This window comes from Nelumbo nucifera, chromosome 5, assembly GCF_055504915.1.
Source record: "Nelumbo nucifera cultivar China Antique chromosome 5, China Antique-T2T, whole genome shotgun sequence".
NCBI lineage: Eukaryota > Viridiplantae > Streptophyta > Magnoliopsida > Proteales > Nelumbonaceae > Nelumbo > Nelumbo nucifera.
Window position 1 is genome coordinate 14,261,663 of NC_142653.1, and position 16,939 is coordinate 14,278,601.

The 16,939-nt window shown below is 36.2% G+C and overlaps 1 protein-coding gene across 1 annotated transcript; it reads right to left on the reverse strand.

Moving 5' to 3' along the window:
- Positions 1–945: 945 nt before the first annotated feature.
- Positions 946–7,663, reverse strand: LOC104604741 (5'-adenylylsulfate reductase-like 4). The gene is made up of 4 exons (XM_010269237.3): positions 7,029–7,663; positions 2,509–2,696; positions 2,261–2,385; positions 946–1,667 (listed from the first exon to the last, which is right to left on the reverse strand). Exons 1-4 carry the CDS (start codon positions 7,233–7,235, stop codon positions 1,213–1,215), a joined length of 975 nt encoding a protein of 324 aa, XP_010267539.1. The 5' UTR covers positions 7,236–7,663; the 3' UTR covers positions 946–1,212.
- Positions 7,664–16,939: the final 9,276 nt, after the last annotated feature.

Consider the following 16,939-nt stretch of genomic DNA (forward strand, 5'->3'; position numbering starts at 1 on the left):
ATCCAGTAAAGGTTAGAGAGTTTTCTTTCCTAAAAGTTGAAGTAATTTCAGTTTGCAAGAAATTCATTTCATGGGCTGTAATTTCTATCTCAGCCTTTCCGAGCTTTGTTAGATAATCAATTTGGATAAATTTAATGGCCCATAAGGCAATACTTGGTTCTATCTTCTATGAGATTGCAAACAGAATTAGAACTTTAGAAGACTCTGTTTCTGAGAAAGCGAGAAGACATATCACAAGTAAGCTGCAGAAAGCTAGAAACATGAATTCACAATTTGCACTTTTCACATTTGAGTTTTGTCATTTGTGTTGAGGAAAAATCTATGTTACCAGACAAACATAACACCGGAAGATCTTTGAGCAATCAAAAATCCACCGTGAAGTTTGATTACCATACCTTTTGATTGGTTGCAAGTTTTTCCGGTATCAAAGTCGAATTATGTTAAGTTTCTTCTAACGTAAGACGATGCCTCCTCGTAGGAGGCAAAAGCCAACAATGTTTCAATAAAAAATTAAAAATAGCAGAACATTAGTAGGCAAAGAAGACGAGAAATTGCATGGATCCCTGCCAATAAGGTCTTTAAAACAAAAGGAGGTTCAATCAGATAATTACAAGAACTTTGAGAGTTCTGCTGGTTTGTTATGCCATGATTGCATTTGCTTTCAAAATGAAACTCGGACATTCATGGTGATCTAATTCGACCAAAGTATATAATTTTTGCACTTATTCCGTTGGTTCAGAATAAATTTTAACTAGCTTAGCAAATTGCATATAGTAGGTCTCACAATGGATATAGCACCGAATTGAACGAAATAGCAGAACAGGATTCATGCCAACCCCATATGGTTGGGACAAGGCTCAGATATTCATATGATTTGGTAATTGGCTATCGGCTAATTGGGTAGCTAAGCTAAGAGGACGGATGATGTAAAGCATAAAAACAATCTAGACCAAGCAACAGAATATTCAATATAACCTATTCATAAGCACAATTTTCATGATATCATGATATAAACAGATGCGAGGAAAGGTCACTACAATGGTCAAATGGAAGAACCTTCATCTTCAACAAAGATGTACGGCTGAACACCCAACCCCAATTCAAGCCCCTCGATCTTCATCTTCAAACCAGATGAGCTTCACAACCACTGCAGACGAGCAGAGAAATACAATAGTAGAAATGTCAACTATGCCATGGACAAGTAAGGCACGCTCAACACCTTTCATTTCCCGAATATGTCCTGCTAGAGCTTGCATCACCAATGGAAACAGAGGCCAATGACTTGGATGCCCATGCCCTGGCACTCATTGCTCCTTCCTGCAAATTGCTCCTCTTACAAGGCACCTTCAGCACATTGAATACTTGAATTGCTTGATTGAGGTACGTCAAGGGATACTTCCATAAGCTCACCAAGCTTGCATTTTGAATGTGCCTTCTCCAAGCACACCGAACACATGCCAGCAGTGTTGGGAGAAAGAAGTGAAGTAACCTCAGAAGTACAAATGTGGTAGCCAATGCCAAATATGTCTCCTGCCTAAGCAAATTTTCCGGGGATCTTGCCCATGAGAATGGGCAGTTTTCCTTTTCAGAGTCCTCCAGATGTGCAAGATTTGATGGGTTTCCCATTTTCTCCAAGGACATTCTATCCAGTGATGCTGGCTTAATGCCTAGATCCAAGCGCATGCAAAAAGAGGAAAAAAAAGACCTTGAGAAAAAAGTTTTAGTTGTAACAATTTCTCAACAAGATCACCTACAGGTACTGATCAAATCATACATATAAGATCAAATAGAGAACAGTACATGCAATGCAAAGCAGTGAATATTCTTAAGAATCTTAACCTAAGTCATTGATAAAAGCACCTGTGGATGTCTTGGTCACTTTTCCACAAGATGAGAAGTCAACATAGTGGCCCCAGATAACCTATTAATGAAAATAAATGGAAGTGGCCCAAGACTAGTGTACAGTAAAAGTAATATCACAGACAGAGGCTCTGCTCTAAATGAATAATTATAACACTTACGTCTGATCATTAAATTTCAAAGAACTAGATGAAATAAATTACTATATCAATCTCTAGAATACAAAGCTTATTTGCAATAACTGGTTCATGTAAAGAGAGTGACTTTTAAAATAACTGCAACTTTTTTGATATTTGCTAACCTTGTTGATGAATTTAAAAATAAAAGAGCAAACTATATGCATACATAGATATCAAATCACGAAAACCAGTAAACAAAAAGAGCCAAGGGTTGGTCTAACCTGTAACATCAATGTAGAAAGCAACAAGAGAATTGATAGTCCGGGAACCATGATACCGCACCCGCATGGTGGAATTCAGGAGGAAGAGGGTCGGGAATCCATGAACTCCATACCTTGAGAGTATGCTGCAACAATATTTTTAATGATCAATATGAATATTTCTGCAAGTAAAACACTAAAATCCATAGATGAGAGAGAGAGAGAGAGAGAGAGAGAGAGAGAGAGAGAGAGAACTCTTTCTGACAAACCTAGGCCTGATTGAAGATTCTTCAACAGCAAAATGGGGAATGGAAGGATACATGGAAGACAGAATTGTGAAGGTAGGTCTGCAAGCTCTAGAAAATGGGCACCAAGATGCATAGAAGAACAAAGATACATATTCATTACTGTTCTTGTGAACCAGATTCAGTGCTCTCTGTAATGAAACCTCATCCCCCTTCACAAGAGAAAATGAACATTACAGTTAGAAAACTGCCAAGTTAATGTGGCAGATAAATTAAGACATATTCCTAAATATTCCCAAAATGAGGAGTTCTCATCACCTTTCCTTGTAGATGAACACAACCAGACATGTAAACATGCAAGAAACATAATAAGAGGAATTTCACAAAATGCAGTGCACTCTATAACTACAATTTTACAAATAACTTTTTTGATAAATTATAATTTTACGAATAATTCCACTAACCTGCTAATTTTTTTGGAAGATTTTTTGGTTGCAAGGTTTAAATTTTTAAATTTTGGCCATTATGTATGTTATAATTATAATTGAATATCTCAGCAAGTGCCTGCATAGGGAAAAGGTAGCACACTGAATTGGGACAAGTTCCCTTTATAGATAAAGGGAAAAGGTAGCACACTGGATTGTTAGAATCTTCCAAAATTACCAAAAAAAAAAAAAAAGTCAACCTATCTCCCATTTGGGGGCACGAAGTGTCGATCCAAATCATCAACTAAATGGGGGACGTTCTGGAGCCTGGATTGTGCTCACTCCCCCATTCTACATGAGTTCTAAACCCACCATGTATCAGAAATTTAACCAAGTAATAGCTAATTAGCATTCCAACATTTGATCTTGAATTTTATATATAGGGGTTCAACCATGATGACTAATGCCAGAAAGACATGATACTAAAAAACCTTATAACCAATCAACCAGAATCACGAAAGTGATAACTAATCAGGTGAGTTATCATCAGCATTCACAGGAGGTTCTGATTGGTCAAAGCCTTTCCCATATCATGTCTTTCCAGCATCATAGATTTTTCCTATATATTTTGGATAAGTAGCAAGAGATTTTGTAATGAAATTCACTAAACATATTCAGGAGGAAAACCTATGTTGTTTGTTGATGGCATTGTTTTAATTGATGAAACTAATGAAGAATTAAGTGCAAAATTAAGTTTATGGACAAAAACCTTAATATAATAGTTTTTAAGATAAATAGGACTAAAACAAAATATATGATATGTAATTTTAATTATAATAGGAATGCTAATAAGGGTATAATCTTGAATTGGTGACCAAGAGATACTCAATGTGACCTTTTCCAGTAACAAGGGAGAGATTGAGGATGATGCCACACATAGAATTAGAGTAAATTGAGCAAAAGAGAGGGGTGCATCTGGGATCTTATGTGATGGGTGAATACCATAGTTGTTAAGGTGCTTAGGCAATTCTAGGCAGTAGTCGGGCGCTTAGTCACCTAGTTGCCTTGGCAATAAAATTTTCATAAATAGAAAACTAAGTTTTCTAGTTTTATATACAATTCAGCATGCATATTAATTGGAAAAGTAGCAATTTTCTCTATTAGTAATATTAAATTTCCTCTAAAAACATGGAAAATCAACATGTTTAGGACAATATTATTTCAATAGTTTCAAAAATGATATTAACATAATAAATATTTAAGCAATTCATATCAAATTAGCAACTAAAGAAGGTCATAGTTTCATATGATAAAACTTAAGATAGAGAGTAAGTAAAAGAGAAAAAGTACAAGGGCGGAGCTGCTGTTTATTTTATATAAGAGAGAGGGAGAGAGTAGGAGAAAAAAAAGTTATTTATAATTTCTATTCTCTCTCTCTCTCTCTCTAACTTCAAAAATCAAAACAAAGTATAAATGGTACATATAGTATATAATAGAATGTAGTAACATACAGATTAATAAGATGCAACAATACCAATAGTATTTTAATAAGACACCCACCTTGTCATTCTAATTGCCTAGGCAGGTGCCCTATTGCCTAGATAGGCATCTAGCCACCTAGATAGGTGCCAAATTGCTATAAACAAGGTGTTTAGGCAATTGCCCAGCCAAGGGCACCTAGTTGCTTGGTCGACACCTAGGCAAGCACCTAGGCGATGCCTTGACAACTATGGTGAATGCCACTTAATTAAAGGAAAACTCTAAACAGTTGTAAGGCCAGATATGTTGTATGGAGCAAAGTGTTGGGCAGTCAAGAAACAACATGTCCAAAAAATCAGTAAGGCAGAAACATGTATGCTAAGATGGATGAGTGGGAAAATTAGAAAGGATAGGGATAGAAATGAAGTCATTCATTGAAACCTAGGAGTAGCTCCAATAGGTGACAATGAGAGAAAGAAGACTAAGATGGTTTGATCATGTGCATAGAAGACATTTGCTAGCACCCATAAGAAGAATTGACCAGTTGCAAGTTGAAAGGGCTAGAAGAGGTAGGGTAGACCAAAAAGGACATGGGTCAAAAAAGTAAGAAATGATTTAAGCACTAATAATTTAACAATGCATGTGGCATTAAATAGGACAGAATGGTGAAACAGGATTCATGTAGCCAACCCCATATAGTTGGGATAAGGCTTGGATGATGATGACGAATCCTCTAGAACTCTAACTAAGACATAGAAGATTCCCAGGTCATTCAGTTTCAGACTTCTGACTAAAACAATCATATAGCAGACCCTACAGATAAATATGATAAATTAGTATACCATAGCTAAATCAAGAAAGTAACACTGCCAATGTGAGCTTTGTCTTACACCACTGGTCCCAAACTTAGATAAAGGACAAGGGTTGTGTCAGGTTGGTAGTCAGTATAAAAACTTTTGCCAAACTCTTACGGTCATGGATCCTAAATTGTCTTTTCTGTGCTCATGCTAGGGCATTCCATGTACATGCTATGCCTTAACCCAAGTGCAGTGAGAAATGATCAAAAATGGATATGACATTAAACAGAATAGAATGGCAAATCCAGATTCATGTAGCCAACCCCATATGGTTAAGGCAAGGCTTAGATGATGATGATGACCTAAATCGTGAAAGTAAATGATGAAATTTTGAAACAATTCCCTTTTTTTGTGGGTCTGTAAAACAATTCCTTGAGAAAGACTATATGATCATTCTTTATGTAAATGACCAATCATTTTTTTATGGAACTTGACATTATTCAAGAAAAAAGAATAAAAGAAAATGTGGAGATAGTCTGTCCCTCCCATATAAATTGCCTCCTCATCACAATGAACTCCACCACCATCCTATACATAAACTGTTCTTGTCCTAAGCTGTTCTTATCCTAAATACTCATTTTTTTTATGGAACTCCACCATTTTTTTTATGGAACTTGACATTATTCAAGAAAAAAGAATAAAAGAAAATGTGGAGATAGTCTGTCCCTCCCATATAAATTGCCTCCTCATCACAATGAATTCCTTGGGTTTGGCTGTCATATACATAAACTGTTCTTGTCCTAAATACTCATAGTTTGCCATTTTCCTTGCCTTCAAACAATGTTAGGCCCAAGTCCCCTATCCTCTGAAGCTTTGTTTATTTCAATGCACAAGGTCCATAGAATCTTTCATTCTGAAATATTTCAGTAATATTTCTGCCCCTTTTATGGTTTACAATAGGAATAGGTGTAGCATGGTAATTGGTGAATGGAGGTTTATTACAAAGGAGAAAAATCTAACACTTTCAAGATTAATACATCATCTAGGCCTTGTCCCAACTATATGGGGTCGGCTATATAAGTCATGTTTCACCATTCTATTCTGCTCAGTGCCACATCCATCCTTAAATTAAATTATAGGCACTTAAAACATTTCTTATTAGTTCCACCCAAGTCCTTTTCCATGTGCCTCCTAGCTCTTCTAGCCCACCTTCAACTTGCAACGGATCACTTTTCCTAACAGGTGCTGCAGGTGGTCTTCTATACATGTAAAACTACAGTAAAACCATGGTTGTCAAGGCATCACCTAGGCAGGCGAAGGCAACTAGGCACCCTTCAATACATGTAACAGTATTTTTTTATGTGAATCATTCAGCTTCAGTATTTTCCAAATAGTTTGTTTATAATTAATAGTAGATGAGATTAAATCATTCCTATCGCTCTCTAAGATGAAATTGTTTGCAAAATCCAGGTATCCTGGCCGGATTCAACAATGGTCCTGATATAACCATATCTTTAGTTACCCACATATCACAGATACCATTTTCCAAATCATCGCATTCAAGAAACGTTGGTCCAGTTCTCAGCCAGAAAAGGGATTTATAAGCAAGCAAACCGAATTTTGCTTTCTGTTCCAAATCCTAACTTTCAGAACCAGAAAAATCACAACCAACGACAGCAAAAAGGGAAAAATCAGGGAATTGTAAAGTTTCAATCAACCGCAGAAGTTTTGCATTTCTTTTCAGAATGAAATATTTCCAAGACCAAAAGACCTTGTAAACCACGAGCAATTCTGGAAATGACTACTAAGAACATAAAAAAAGAAAAATAAATTTCGTAAATACCTCCGTAACACCGACTAGATCTCCATCAGAATCGCCATTCGACAGCCAATTGGAATGTGCACATAAATCTGGAGAGCGCAAGATCGAATCCGCCACGGACGGCACGGGACAGACCTCAGACGACGAAACTCTAACGGGCTCAGAGCAGGTTAGCCTCCCGAATAGCAGTAAAAGGACGAACCCTGTATGCCAAACCCTCGTCGCCATGGATTGTGGAGGCACCAACAAATTGGGGAATTGAGGGAGGAGAGCGAAAGAAACTCTAAAGGAATGTTAGAAGAAGAGGAGGATGGAGAAAAGGAAGTGAAAAGCGAAGAAGGGTAAGAGGAGAGGGGAGATAGAGAGGACAGCGCATTTTAGCGTTAAAGCCGGGGGTGTTCATTATTATGAGGGTTGATGAGGACGAGGGAGATGAGGGAGGATCATGGCTGCATGCTGCTGGCTAATTTTACTGTAGATATACATACGGCACCTGGGAGGGAAATTTTGGTGGGAGAGAATAGAGAGAGAGGCTGCACCTGCACCAGAACCAGAAGAAGAAGAAAATGGCTGAAACGGTGGATTCGGTTCCAGACTTCAGAGGCTGTGATCCTGCATCCTGCCTCCCTGTGGCTGATTAACGATAAGCTGGAACGGTGGGGCGTACGGTAGCCTTCTCTTTAATACGGTACGGGCTACCATACTTGGCTGTAGACCTGTTCATGGGCCGGGTGGTCCGACGGGCCGGCCCGGCCCCATACGGGCTTGAACACGCAAAAGAGCCCGCGGGCTTAACCCCGGGCCAAAAACCCAGCCCAAAATAAATTCGAGTCGGGCTCAGGATTTGTCAAAATAGCCCGGCCCGACCTATAGATTAGAGTTAGGAAACCCTAGTCGAACCCCTTTTCTCTTTCACCTCTTTCCAGTCGAGCCTCTCTTCTCTTTAGTCTTCACATCCTCCCCAGTCCTCAGTCCTCACACTCTGAGGCAGCCACACAACCGGCGAGGCGGCGAACATCCATCGTTCCTCTCTCTCTCTCTCTCTCATACGCAAACTGATCACTATTGAAATCGCAGCTTACAAATCTTAGACACCGCAAACTCAGTTTACAGTCACCGACGAGGTGGCGATGAGTTCTCTCTCTCTCTCTCTCTGACGCAAACTGATCACTATTGAAATCGCAGCTTACAGTCATCGCGAACTTGGGCTTGGGCTTCGGGCTTTTTATTAGGGCCGGGCTCGGGCCCAAGTTGTAGGCTCATTGGTCGGGCCGGGCTCGGGATCGGGCCTAACAAATTTTCATTCATGAAGAATAAAAGTTCAGCCTGGCCCATAAACAGGTCTACTTGGTTGTTAGACGAATGTCACCATCTATAAATTGAGGATGCTTGACGTCCTGTGCCGTTCGCTACCTAAAGCTTTTAAACACGAGGCGAATTTTTAAAGTTTGGTTGTGTTTGGTTTGAAGGAAAAGGAAGGGAAAGATAAGAAAATCTTTACAAACCTCATATAAATTTGAGAAAAGTACGGAGACACAATGCAGAATTCTGAATTCCAGCCCCCCCCCCCTACAACTAGCTCTGTCCCCCTATAAACCACATCCTGCTCGTGAATTTAGCATCAATTCACGGTCAGGATGCATTCTCCCTGTACTTTGAGCCTAGTAAATTCTGAGCTGGGCTGATTTGTATTTCTCCCTATAAATTTTCCTGTTTTTCCTTTCCTTTCTATACCTTTTCCTTCAAACCAAACATTGCCTAAAAGGTTTGAACCTCATTCTCTTGGGTACATGTTGCTTATATTCCGAAGGACGAAGGTAGGGATATGCTACCAATAGAAAAGAATGAGAGCACTACCAACCCTATCCCAATATGCTACTGCCCCTTACATTGGAAGCATCTCTTCTGAGAGATGTTCCTCATGTATGGCTGTAATGGTTGGTCGTTGGTTGGGACGTAATTGGCACCGGGTGTTGGAAATTCAGAGCACGAATAAATACATACGAATGGAAACCAACTCCATATTACCGCTATTTGGTTTCTTTAAATTCCATGAAGTTTACATAATGGGGCGCCCATAATGCCCCACAAACCACAATACATCCCAACCTTGTATTGGAAATATATCGGGGGGCTGTTCATATAATTTTATGAACCGATCAAATCGAATCAACTCGACTCAAAATAATGGTTTAGAAAAGAGCTGGTTGGTTTCGATTTCATAAATACTAAAAACCGACAAATTGGTTCAGTTGTGGATATATTTTTATGTAAACCGAGAACTACTTATTGTCACCTCAACTAACACATCTTACATCTCCCATCAAAACGAAAATCCAAAAAAAATCACAATTAAAAAAGCGATGGAGTTCCCAAATCTCAATTAAATAAATTATTTAGGCTATGTGGTTGCAATGCAAATTTATGACTAGCGGAGTGCCCCCTACGAATACAACACATTTAATAATTTTATTTATATACACAAATTTAATGTTAACTATTTGAATAAATGAAGCAAATTAATTTAGTGTTATTTAATTTAATTAATTAATTATGGTAATTCAACTAATTATTAATTCAGTTAATATAATTAAATACTTAAATTACATTTTTACTACTCAAATTTTAAAACAAATAAGAATCATATATATATATGCTTTTTATAAAAAATAATTAATATAACAAATTTACAAAAATGCAATATAAATAATACATTTCTAATTCGTGACTAGGTGGAACAGGCTTCGACCCAATAAGAATCAGGACAATATATTAGGAACTGAATCCGAATTGACCCAATAAGTTTGGGTCCATCAAGTCCAACCCAAACCATTAACAGCCCTAAAGAGAGAAAGAGATGTAATAAATAAAAAATATAGAGAGAGTAATAACAATTTTGTGACAATATTATAATTACATATTGATGGCACTCTCGTAATTATATGAAAACTTAATAACATATGCACAATGATTCAATGGCACTTTATTTTAAATTTTATTGTATTTTATTTGATTGCATATAAATGAAGTAAAATAAGACGTAAAGTAGAATAAGGTAAAACCCAAAACAATATTAAACTAAAATTTGTATTCTTTTCATTTGCATTCTCATGCATTTGTACTTGTGCAAATAAATTTGCACTACAATCAAATACCACCTTAATTTAACAAATTTGAATAACAAATACTTTTGGTCAAAAACTTTTTAACTGAAAGTAGGATCCATAGTACTGTATCATCGTCATTACAAACGGTCAAAACAATTTCTTGGGAAGAAACACACATCCATCTCCTTTATTTGGTTAACCAATTAAACCGGCCGATGTATAAAACAAAATTTCAATGGGTTCTATCTCTTTTTCAATCGGTTTTGATTGTTCATTAATCAAACCGATAATAACAATTCGATTGACATAAATAAATGAAACCGAACCAAACCAACCCATATATAATTATCCGATCTTAATCATTATAAAATATTTCTAATACAAGGTCGGAATGTAAACTCCTTTTCATGGAAAGGGTTAAAAAATGAAAATGGAATCATTCGTCTTCTTATTTGGAGTTTCACTATGTTTTTCATTTTTTTTAGAATCTTCAGTTTTCCTTCCTTGCAAGGGCAACGAATGGAATGTCAAAATAATGCAGACGACTTGGAAGAATATACTTGTTTTTTATAAATAGAAAAATAATGGCTGCACAACACGTGTAGCCCTCCCCCAACAATCACTAAAACACAAAATAAATAAATAAAGACCTATTTCAATCCAAACACTCTCTATACACTGAACCATAATCAATATTAGCTAGCCAGTCCACTGCCAATGGTTTAAACCACATAATATGTATTGAGTATTGACAAACAGCTTATATACTAACCAAGTGGCCAGCTCCTAACACCAGTCCACTTTTTTTTTTTGTCAATTGATTTTGAGAGCTTTCATTGCATAACTGCAATGATAAAAAAACAAATTGATTTCTTATTAATGCCATTAAATGTTAGGGCATACAACAAAGCATAGCTGTTGCTGTTAGGTGACCTACCAAGAAAATTGGAAAGTGAAAAACATTCTCATTGGATTCTAGCAAGTTCTGCCCCATTAATCTAACATACATAAACTAATGGCCCCCATGCGATGTATAGGAAAAGTATTATTATGTTAGGGCATATAGGACTTAAAATTTATTGTTCTATGGGGCTATATAACATGAGGGGTAGGGATGCAATTTTCCCTATCCCCACTTGAGTATTTGGCCTTCTCGACCAAGTGAGGATGGGGATGGAGATTGTTATAGTGGGGACAGGGTGGATATGAGATTAATAGTAATACTCAATCAAGGACGGGAACGGAAACGGGGACAAGGAGTGAAGTCCATAATTATATATATTATATTAAATATATAATATTATTTATATTATTTATATATATCAAAATATATTTAAAATATTATTTGTATTTTAAATTTTCTTTTATATTAAATAAATACCTTTCAAAAACTAAAGTTTTAATTAAAAAATTTGGGGATTTAGGTGCCCGATGGGGAACCTGTCTCCATTGAGGACTGAGTATCCAGACTAAACTTTTCCCCAATAGGGATTAATTTAAAACTCAAGGTCGAGGACGGGGAGTATGATCCTTGCCCCGAACCCACCCATTGCCATTCCTACCCATCGAGTCATCCCCCAAACCCATAAATATAGTTCCAATAATTATGAAAATTATTAAAACTTTCCAATTATTTATTTGAATAATTGGAAGTTTTATAATTTAACTTTCACTAAATTAAATTACCAAAATTAGTAATGATGGAGCACGAACTGGATGCTCCCTTCTGGAGGATGACTTGGAGCTTCGTTGTATGACAAGCTGGTTGTTCTACAAAACAGTGAGCTCAGAGAACTCGGGGTGGCTAACCTGGCAAGGTTGCTTCGATGATTAAGTTAGTATTCTTGCGGTAGACTGCAAGCTGAAAATGAGCTAGAGTGCTAGTGTGTAGATGATATTATGCGTACCTAGGCACCAAAGGGGTTGTTGCCTTTATATACAGAGTTGTCGTGAATCTCACGGAACAGCTCCAGCATCTTCGGCCTGGAAAGATGAGGTCTACTCCCGTTTTATCCGAAGGGTATTGTGCCAGCTTACGATCCTTATCATTACCGCCCAATCCGGATGGAGAGAGGATAAGGCATGCCGTCGTACAACGTGATCTCGCTAGGAAGCTTCTGGAATTTATTACGTGTCACTTTAGTTCTTGGGCTCCGAACTGGATTAGGTGTCGAGGTGCCTCTATGCCGAGGTGACTTTATGCCGAGGTGGCTTTGTGCCGAGGTGACCGAACACCCGAGTTTTGAAAACTGTTGAGTATGCTCCTTTTGCTAAGTTGTCATCCTTCGGGTAGATTGCGTCCACGTGACCTTTACTTACTAGGTTGTGCCAAATCACCCTTCATCAAGTAACTTTTAGTAATTAAATTTTCAAAATCACTAATCATTGCTCAAAAATTGTAGTAAATACCAAAGTTACTAAAAAATCAAAAAATAAGTTTATACTTATTGAAATTAATTTTCCACTAAAAAATTACTATTTTTTATGACTATCTAATAATATCACTAAACACTAATAAATTGACCAAAATTACTAAAAAATATCAATAACTAATTATTGCTAAAAATTATTGAAAATGTAAAAAAATAAATTTGTATTTATTTTTAATAAAAATTATCAATAGTTTTTTATCATTAAAATTGTATTTATTAATATTTTAATTAATTATTCATTTATTAGTAATTATTAGTTTAAATAATTAATTTAAAAATCTGAAATTAAATTACCAAAATCAGTAATTTTCAGCATCTAAGTTTTAGTAATTAAAATTTCCAATGTACCAAAATTACAGAAAATTATAATTTAGGTGTTGATATCTGATGAATAATATTCAATAATATCACTAATTATTGAAAATATCAATAATATTTCACAAATTAATTTAACTAATTAATTTAACCTTTTTTATTTTTAGATTGTTTATTGGGCATGTAAGATAGATTAAGATGTGTTTTAGGAAGAATTTTAGGTGGGAGAGATAGTTTAAGAGAAATTTTAGGAGGGGGGTTGGCTAAGTGATTGGGAACATGAGAGAGAGGGAGTTGGAGTGGGACTTTAGTGAAGAGGCATGTGTATTAAGGAGAAATGAGGGCTATTGATGTGTGTGTGTGTGTAAAAGTGTAAATGAGGTATAGATTCTATATTTTTTTACTAAAATATCCTTGATTTTGAACTTGGTCTCCCTATATTTATGAGGGCAAAAAATATAATTTGAACTACTACTCTTATTAAATTCATTATACTCCTCATCATTAACTCCTATATTTAACGTATCAAGTCTCATTTTCTTTCATTAAATCTTATATTTAAGGGCTTTGTGGGCTTTTTTACTAAAACACCCTATTTATGAATTTAATACTTCTTTAATAATGTAAATAGAATTAAAAACTAAACTAACTTAAAAAGAAGATTGTTTTTACATCTAAAATGGTCCATAGGGAGGACAAATTAGGTGAGCTTAACTCGAGCTCAAATCAACTTAACTTGTAATTTTAGACAAGCTAGCTTCGATTTTCAATCCTCGACTTGGGCCTTGGCCTTGGTTGAAAAGTTTGGTCTTTTTTATTTTTTGGGTTGGGCCCAAGCCTATCCTTTGGGTAACTAAAGTATTTTTATTCAATGGGCCCAAGTGGTTGTAGCATTGCAAATAGTGTTGCAAGTAGGGGTACAACTTAGACGGGCCCAATCCAAGCCCAAACCAACGTAGCCCACAATTTTACATGGTTTGGGCTTGGATTTTTGGTCTTCAAGCTAGGCCTAGGCTCAAAAAATCAAGTTTTTTCTATATAAACCAGCCTCAATAGTAATTACATGGGTAGTTTGGTCATTTTTGTGTCTTTTGTTAGTAGGTTATAAGGGGGTCTACTTGCAACTATGTTAGAAAGTTCATAAAAGGTGATTGCAATTACCAAACTTCAAAGGATGTTTCAGCAATGGTTAAAAACTTCAAGAAAGGTTTCAACAATTTACCTATTTCTTAATAAACCATACATGCATGTATATGTATATGCGTGCATATGAAATTCTAGTATAGGCTGATTGACTAACCCGTGCTTGGGCCCAGCTCGAGGGCATCAAATATTAGTGCAGGCTAGGCTCAAGAAAATATTAATGCGCCTAGCAAGGTTCAAAATATCGATACGCCCGACACGCCGGTAGGGGCACATAGGGCGTTTTGATACTCATTTTTTACCTTTATTTTTTTTTTCAAAACTAGTCTAGGGGAGCCGGTCTAGGACCCCTCCATCCCCTGAACCTGTCAAACCCCCAATACACCCACTATAGGGGCATATCGGAAGGGTCCCGGAAGGATACGTATTAGCCAATACGGGCCAATATATAACAATACTTTAAACCTTGGCACCTAGGCACCTCACCTAGGTCCTAAGTGCAACCCTTTCAAAAGGCGCACTAGCTTACTCCTCAGCCCCGGTATGCGCCATTTTAAAATTTCATGCATTTTACCTAAGTAAGTGATACCCATGTCTGAGGTGGGTAAGTATCTTTCCCACCTAGAGGGAACATTACCAATGCTTAGATGTAACAAAACTGTCTCTTTTAATAATGACTTTTTATGACTAAAATGATCATTGTATTATTTACCTAGAAAATAAAAGAACATTGATAGTATATTTACCCAGGTAAGTGTTTCCTTTACCCAGGTAAGTAGCTTCTCGAAAAACGAATAGGGCCCAATTTAATCAAGATAGGTGTGTTATGTTGCCATTGCCATACTACTGAATGAAAATCTGAACCCATGATCCACTGAAACCTCTCGAAAGTTTCTGGCCATTGTTGAAATCTCCCTTTAAGTTTGGTAATTGCAATTACTTCTGAACTTTCTGACAGTTGAAACTTTAAAGTAGAGCCCATCTATTAGAATCCTCTAATAACACGAGGATTTTACTCAAAAAAATAACATGAGGCATGAAAATGTCCAAAATACCTATACAATTACTACTGAGGCTAGTTTTTACCAAAAATATAAAACAAAACTTTTGATCATAAAAAAGGGAAAATCTATGATGAGGAAAAGACATGGTATCCAAAGAGTTCTGACCAATCAAAACCCACCCATGAATTTTGATAAAACCTGATTGGCTACCACATTCATGATTCCAATTGATTGGTCAAAAGTTTTTTGGACATTATATCCTTCTGGTATCATAGAGGAATATAAGAGAATTTACGGCTGTAACTTTACTATTTGAGCAATTAATATGAACAAATTTGAAAAATAAATCAATTTCAGAAAAAAAGATTGAAAGGATTTGGGGTAGCAATTGATATGAAGATAAAATTTAGAAAATAAATATTTTGGTAAAAATTAACTATGGGTATTTTGAACATTTCCATGCCTCTTGTTAGAGATTCTAACGGAAGGGGCCTACTTGCAACTGTGTTAAAAAGTTCAGAAGAGGTGATTACAATTATCGAACTTCAGGGGAGGTTTCAAAAATGGCCAAAAAAATCAAGGGAGGTTTTAGCAATTTACCCTTTTTAAGCTTAATGATCCAATTTTCAATTAAACTATTGTTGTTTAGTCTCAGTTTGAAGGAGTACAAATACAAATATGTATAGTGCACTTCCAAACTAAGCCTCAGCAAAAATGTGCATAAAATAATAAATTCAAATTTGTGATTATGTTTTGAAAATAAATATGTTTCCTTGAGCAGAAAAGGGGAAACCACGTGCATTTTGCCTTTTTCAATTTTTCAGATTTATATGACATCAAGTAACACAGCTTCCCCAAATGGCCAAATCCTTTTTATGAAGGGAATTATCAGCGGGGTTCAAGGTAGCGAATCCGAAGTGTTGCGAGGACCAATTCTGTGAAGACGAAATCCGATCTCCAAAGCATCAATATCACAAAAAAAAAAGTACCGGGATACAATAGTCGGATGATTTATGAATAAAAATAACACCAAATTTAAGACAAAAATGATAATAATTAAGATTAAGATGCAAACACATAGGCTATGTTTGGCTTGTATAGGTTTCCCTATCTTTCCCTTCAAACCAAATACAGCCACAATTAACACACAACTTGTGTGACACAAGGCCTAAGACAAATAGACAATGTGGCCATAATTTGACTAAAAATTAAGATAACTCCAATCTTTTGATATGTGTTGTTATGGATCTATAGATATGATAAATCATTCATAGATCCATTGTTCAGTTCCTACCAAAAGCATGACAAATTAATTCTAGCAATTTTTTCGTTTTCACATTTTGATAGCAATATGTATAGATCAATTTGTACTAGCAAAAACAAATTAGCTTGAACAAGAGATGAGCGATTCCATGCAATTCAAGCACCAAAACATGTAAATCCACGAAAATATACATTTACCTTGTTGGTGGATTCTAGCACCCAACCCCACTTAGACATAAAATTTAAAAAAAAAAAAAATCTGAAAAATGGTAGAACCTGGGAGCTCGGATCTCCTGAGAGCACAGCATCCAGCCACACAAGTTTTTGCTTTCAGGAGATCCCGTCAGATACTGGGCTGTATTGCTGTAAACAATTCCCACAACTCTCGGACAAAGTAAATGAGGTTTAGTCTGCAGTCGCATTTTTTCTGTTTGGTTGTGTATCTATCGATATGGACCGATATTCACCAATACACATTGATACACTGATATGTATTGTATCAATACTTTTTTATAGGCTTTGATACGGGATAATGGCTTCAAAACGGAAGTCATTCATCCTGCTGTACTATGTGCCAGTATTGCAAAAAAAAAAAAACATGTAATTGTAAAACGTTGATTAGTGGTTTTAGTTGTTTTCTCTCTATAAATTTTAAGCCTATAAAAAAC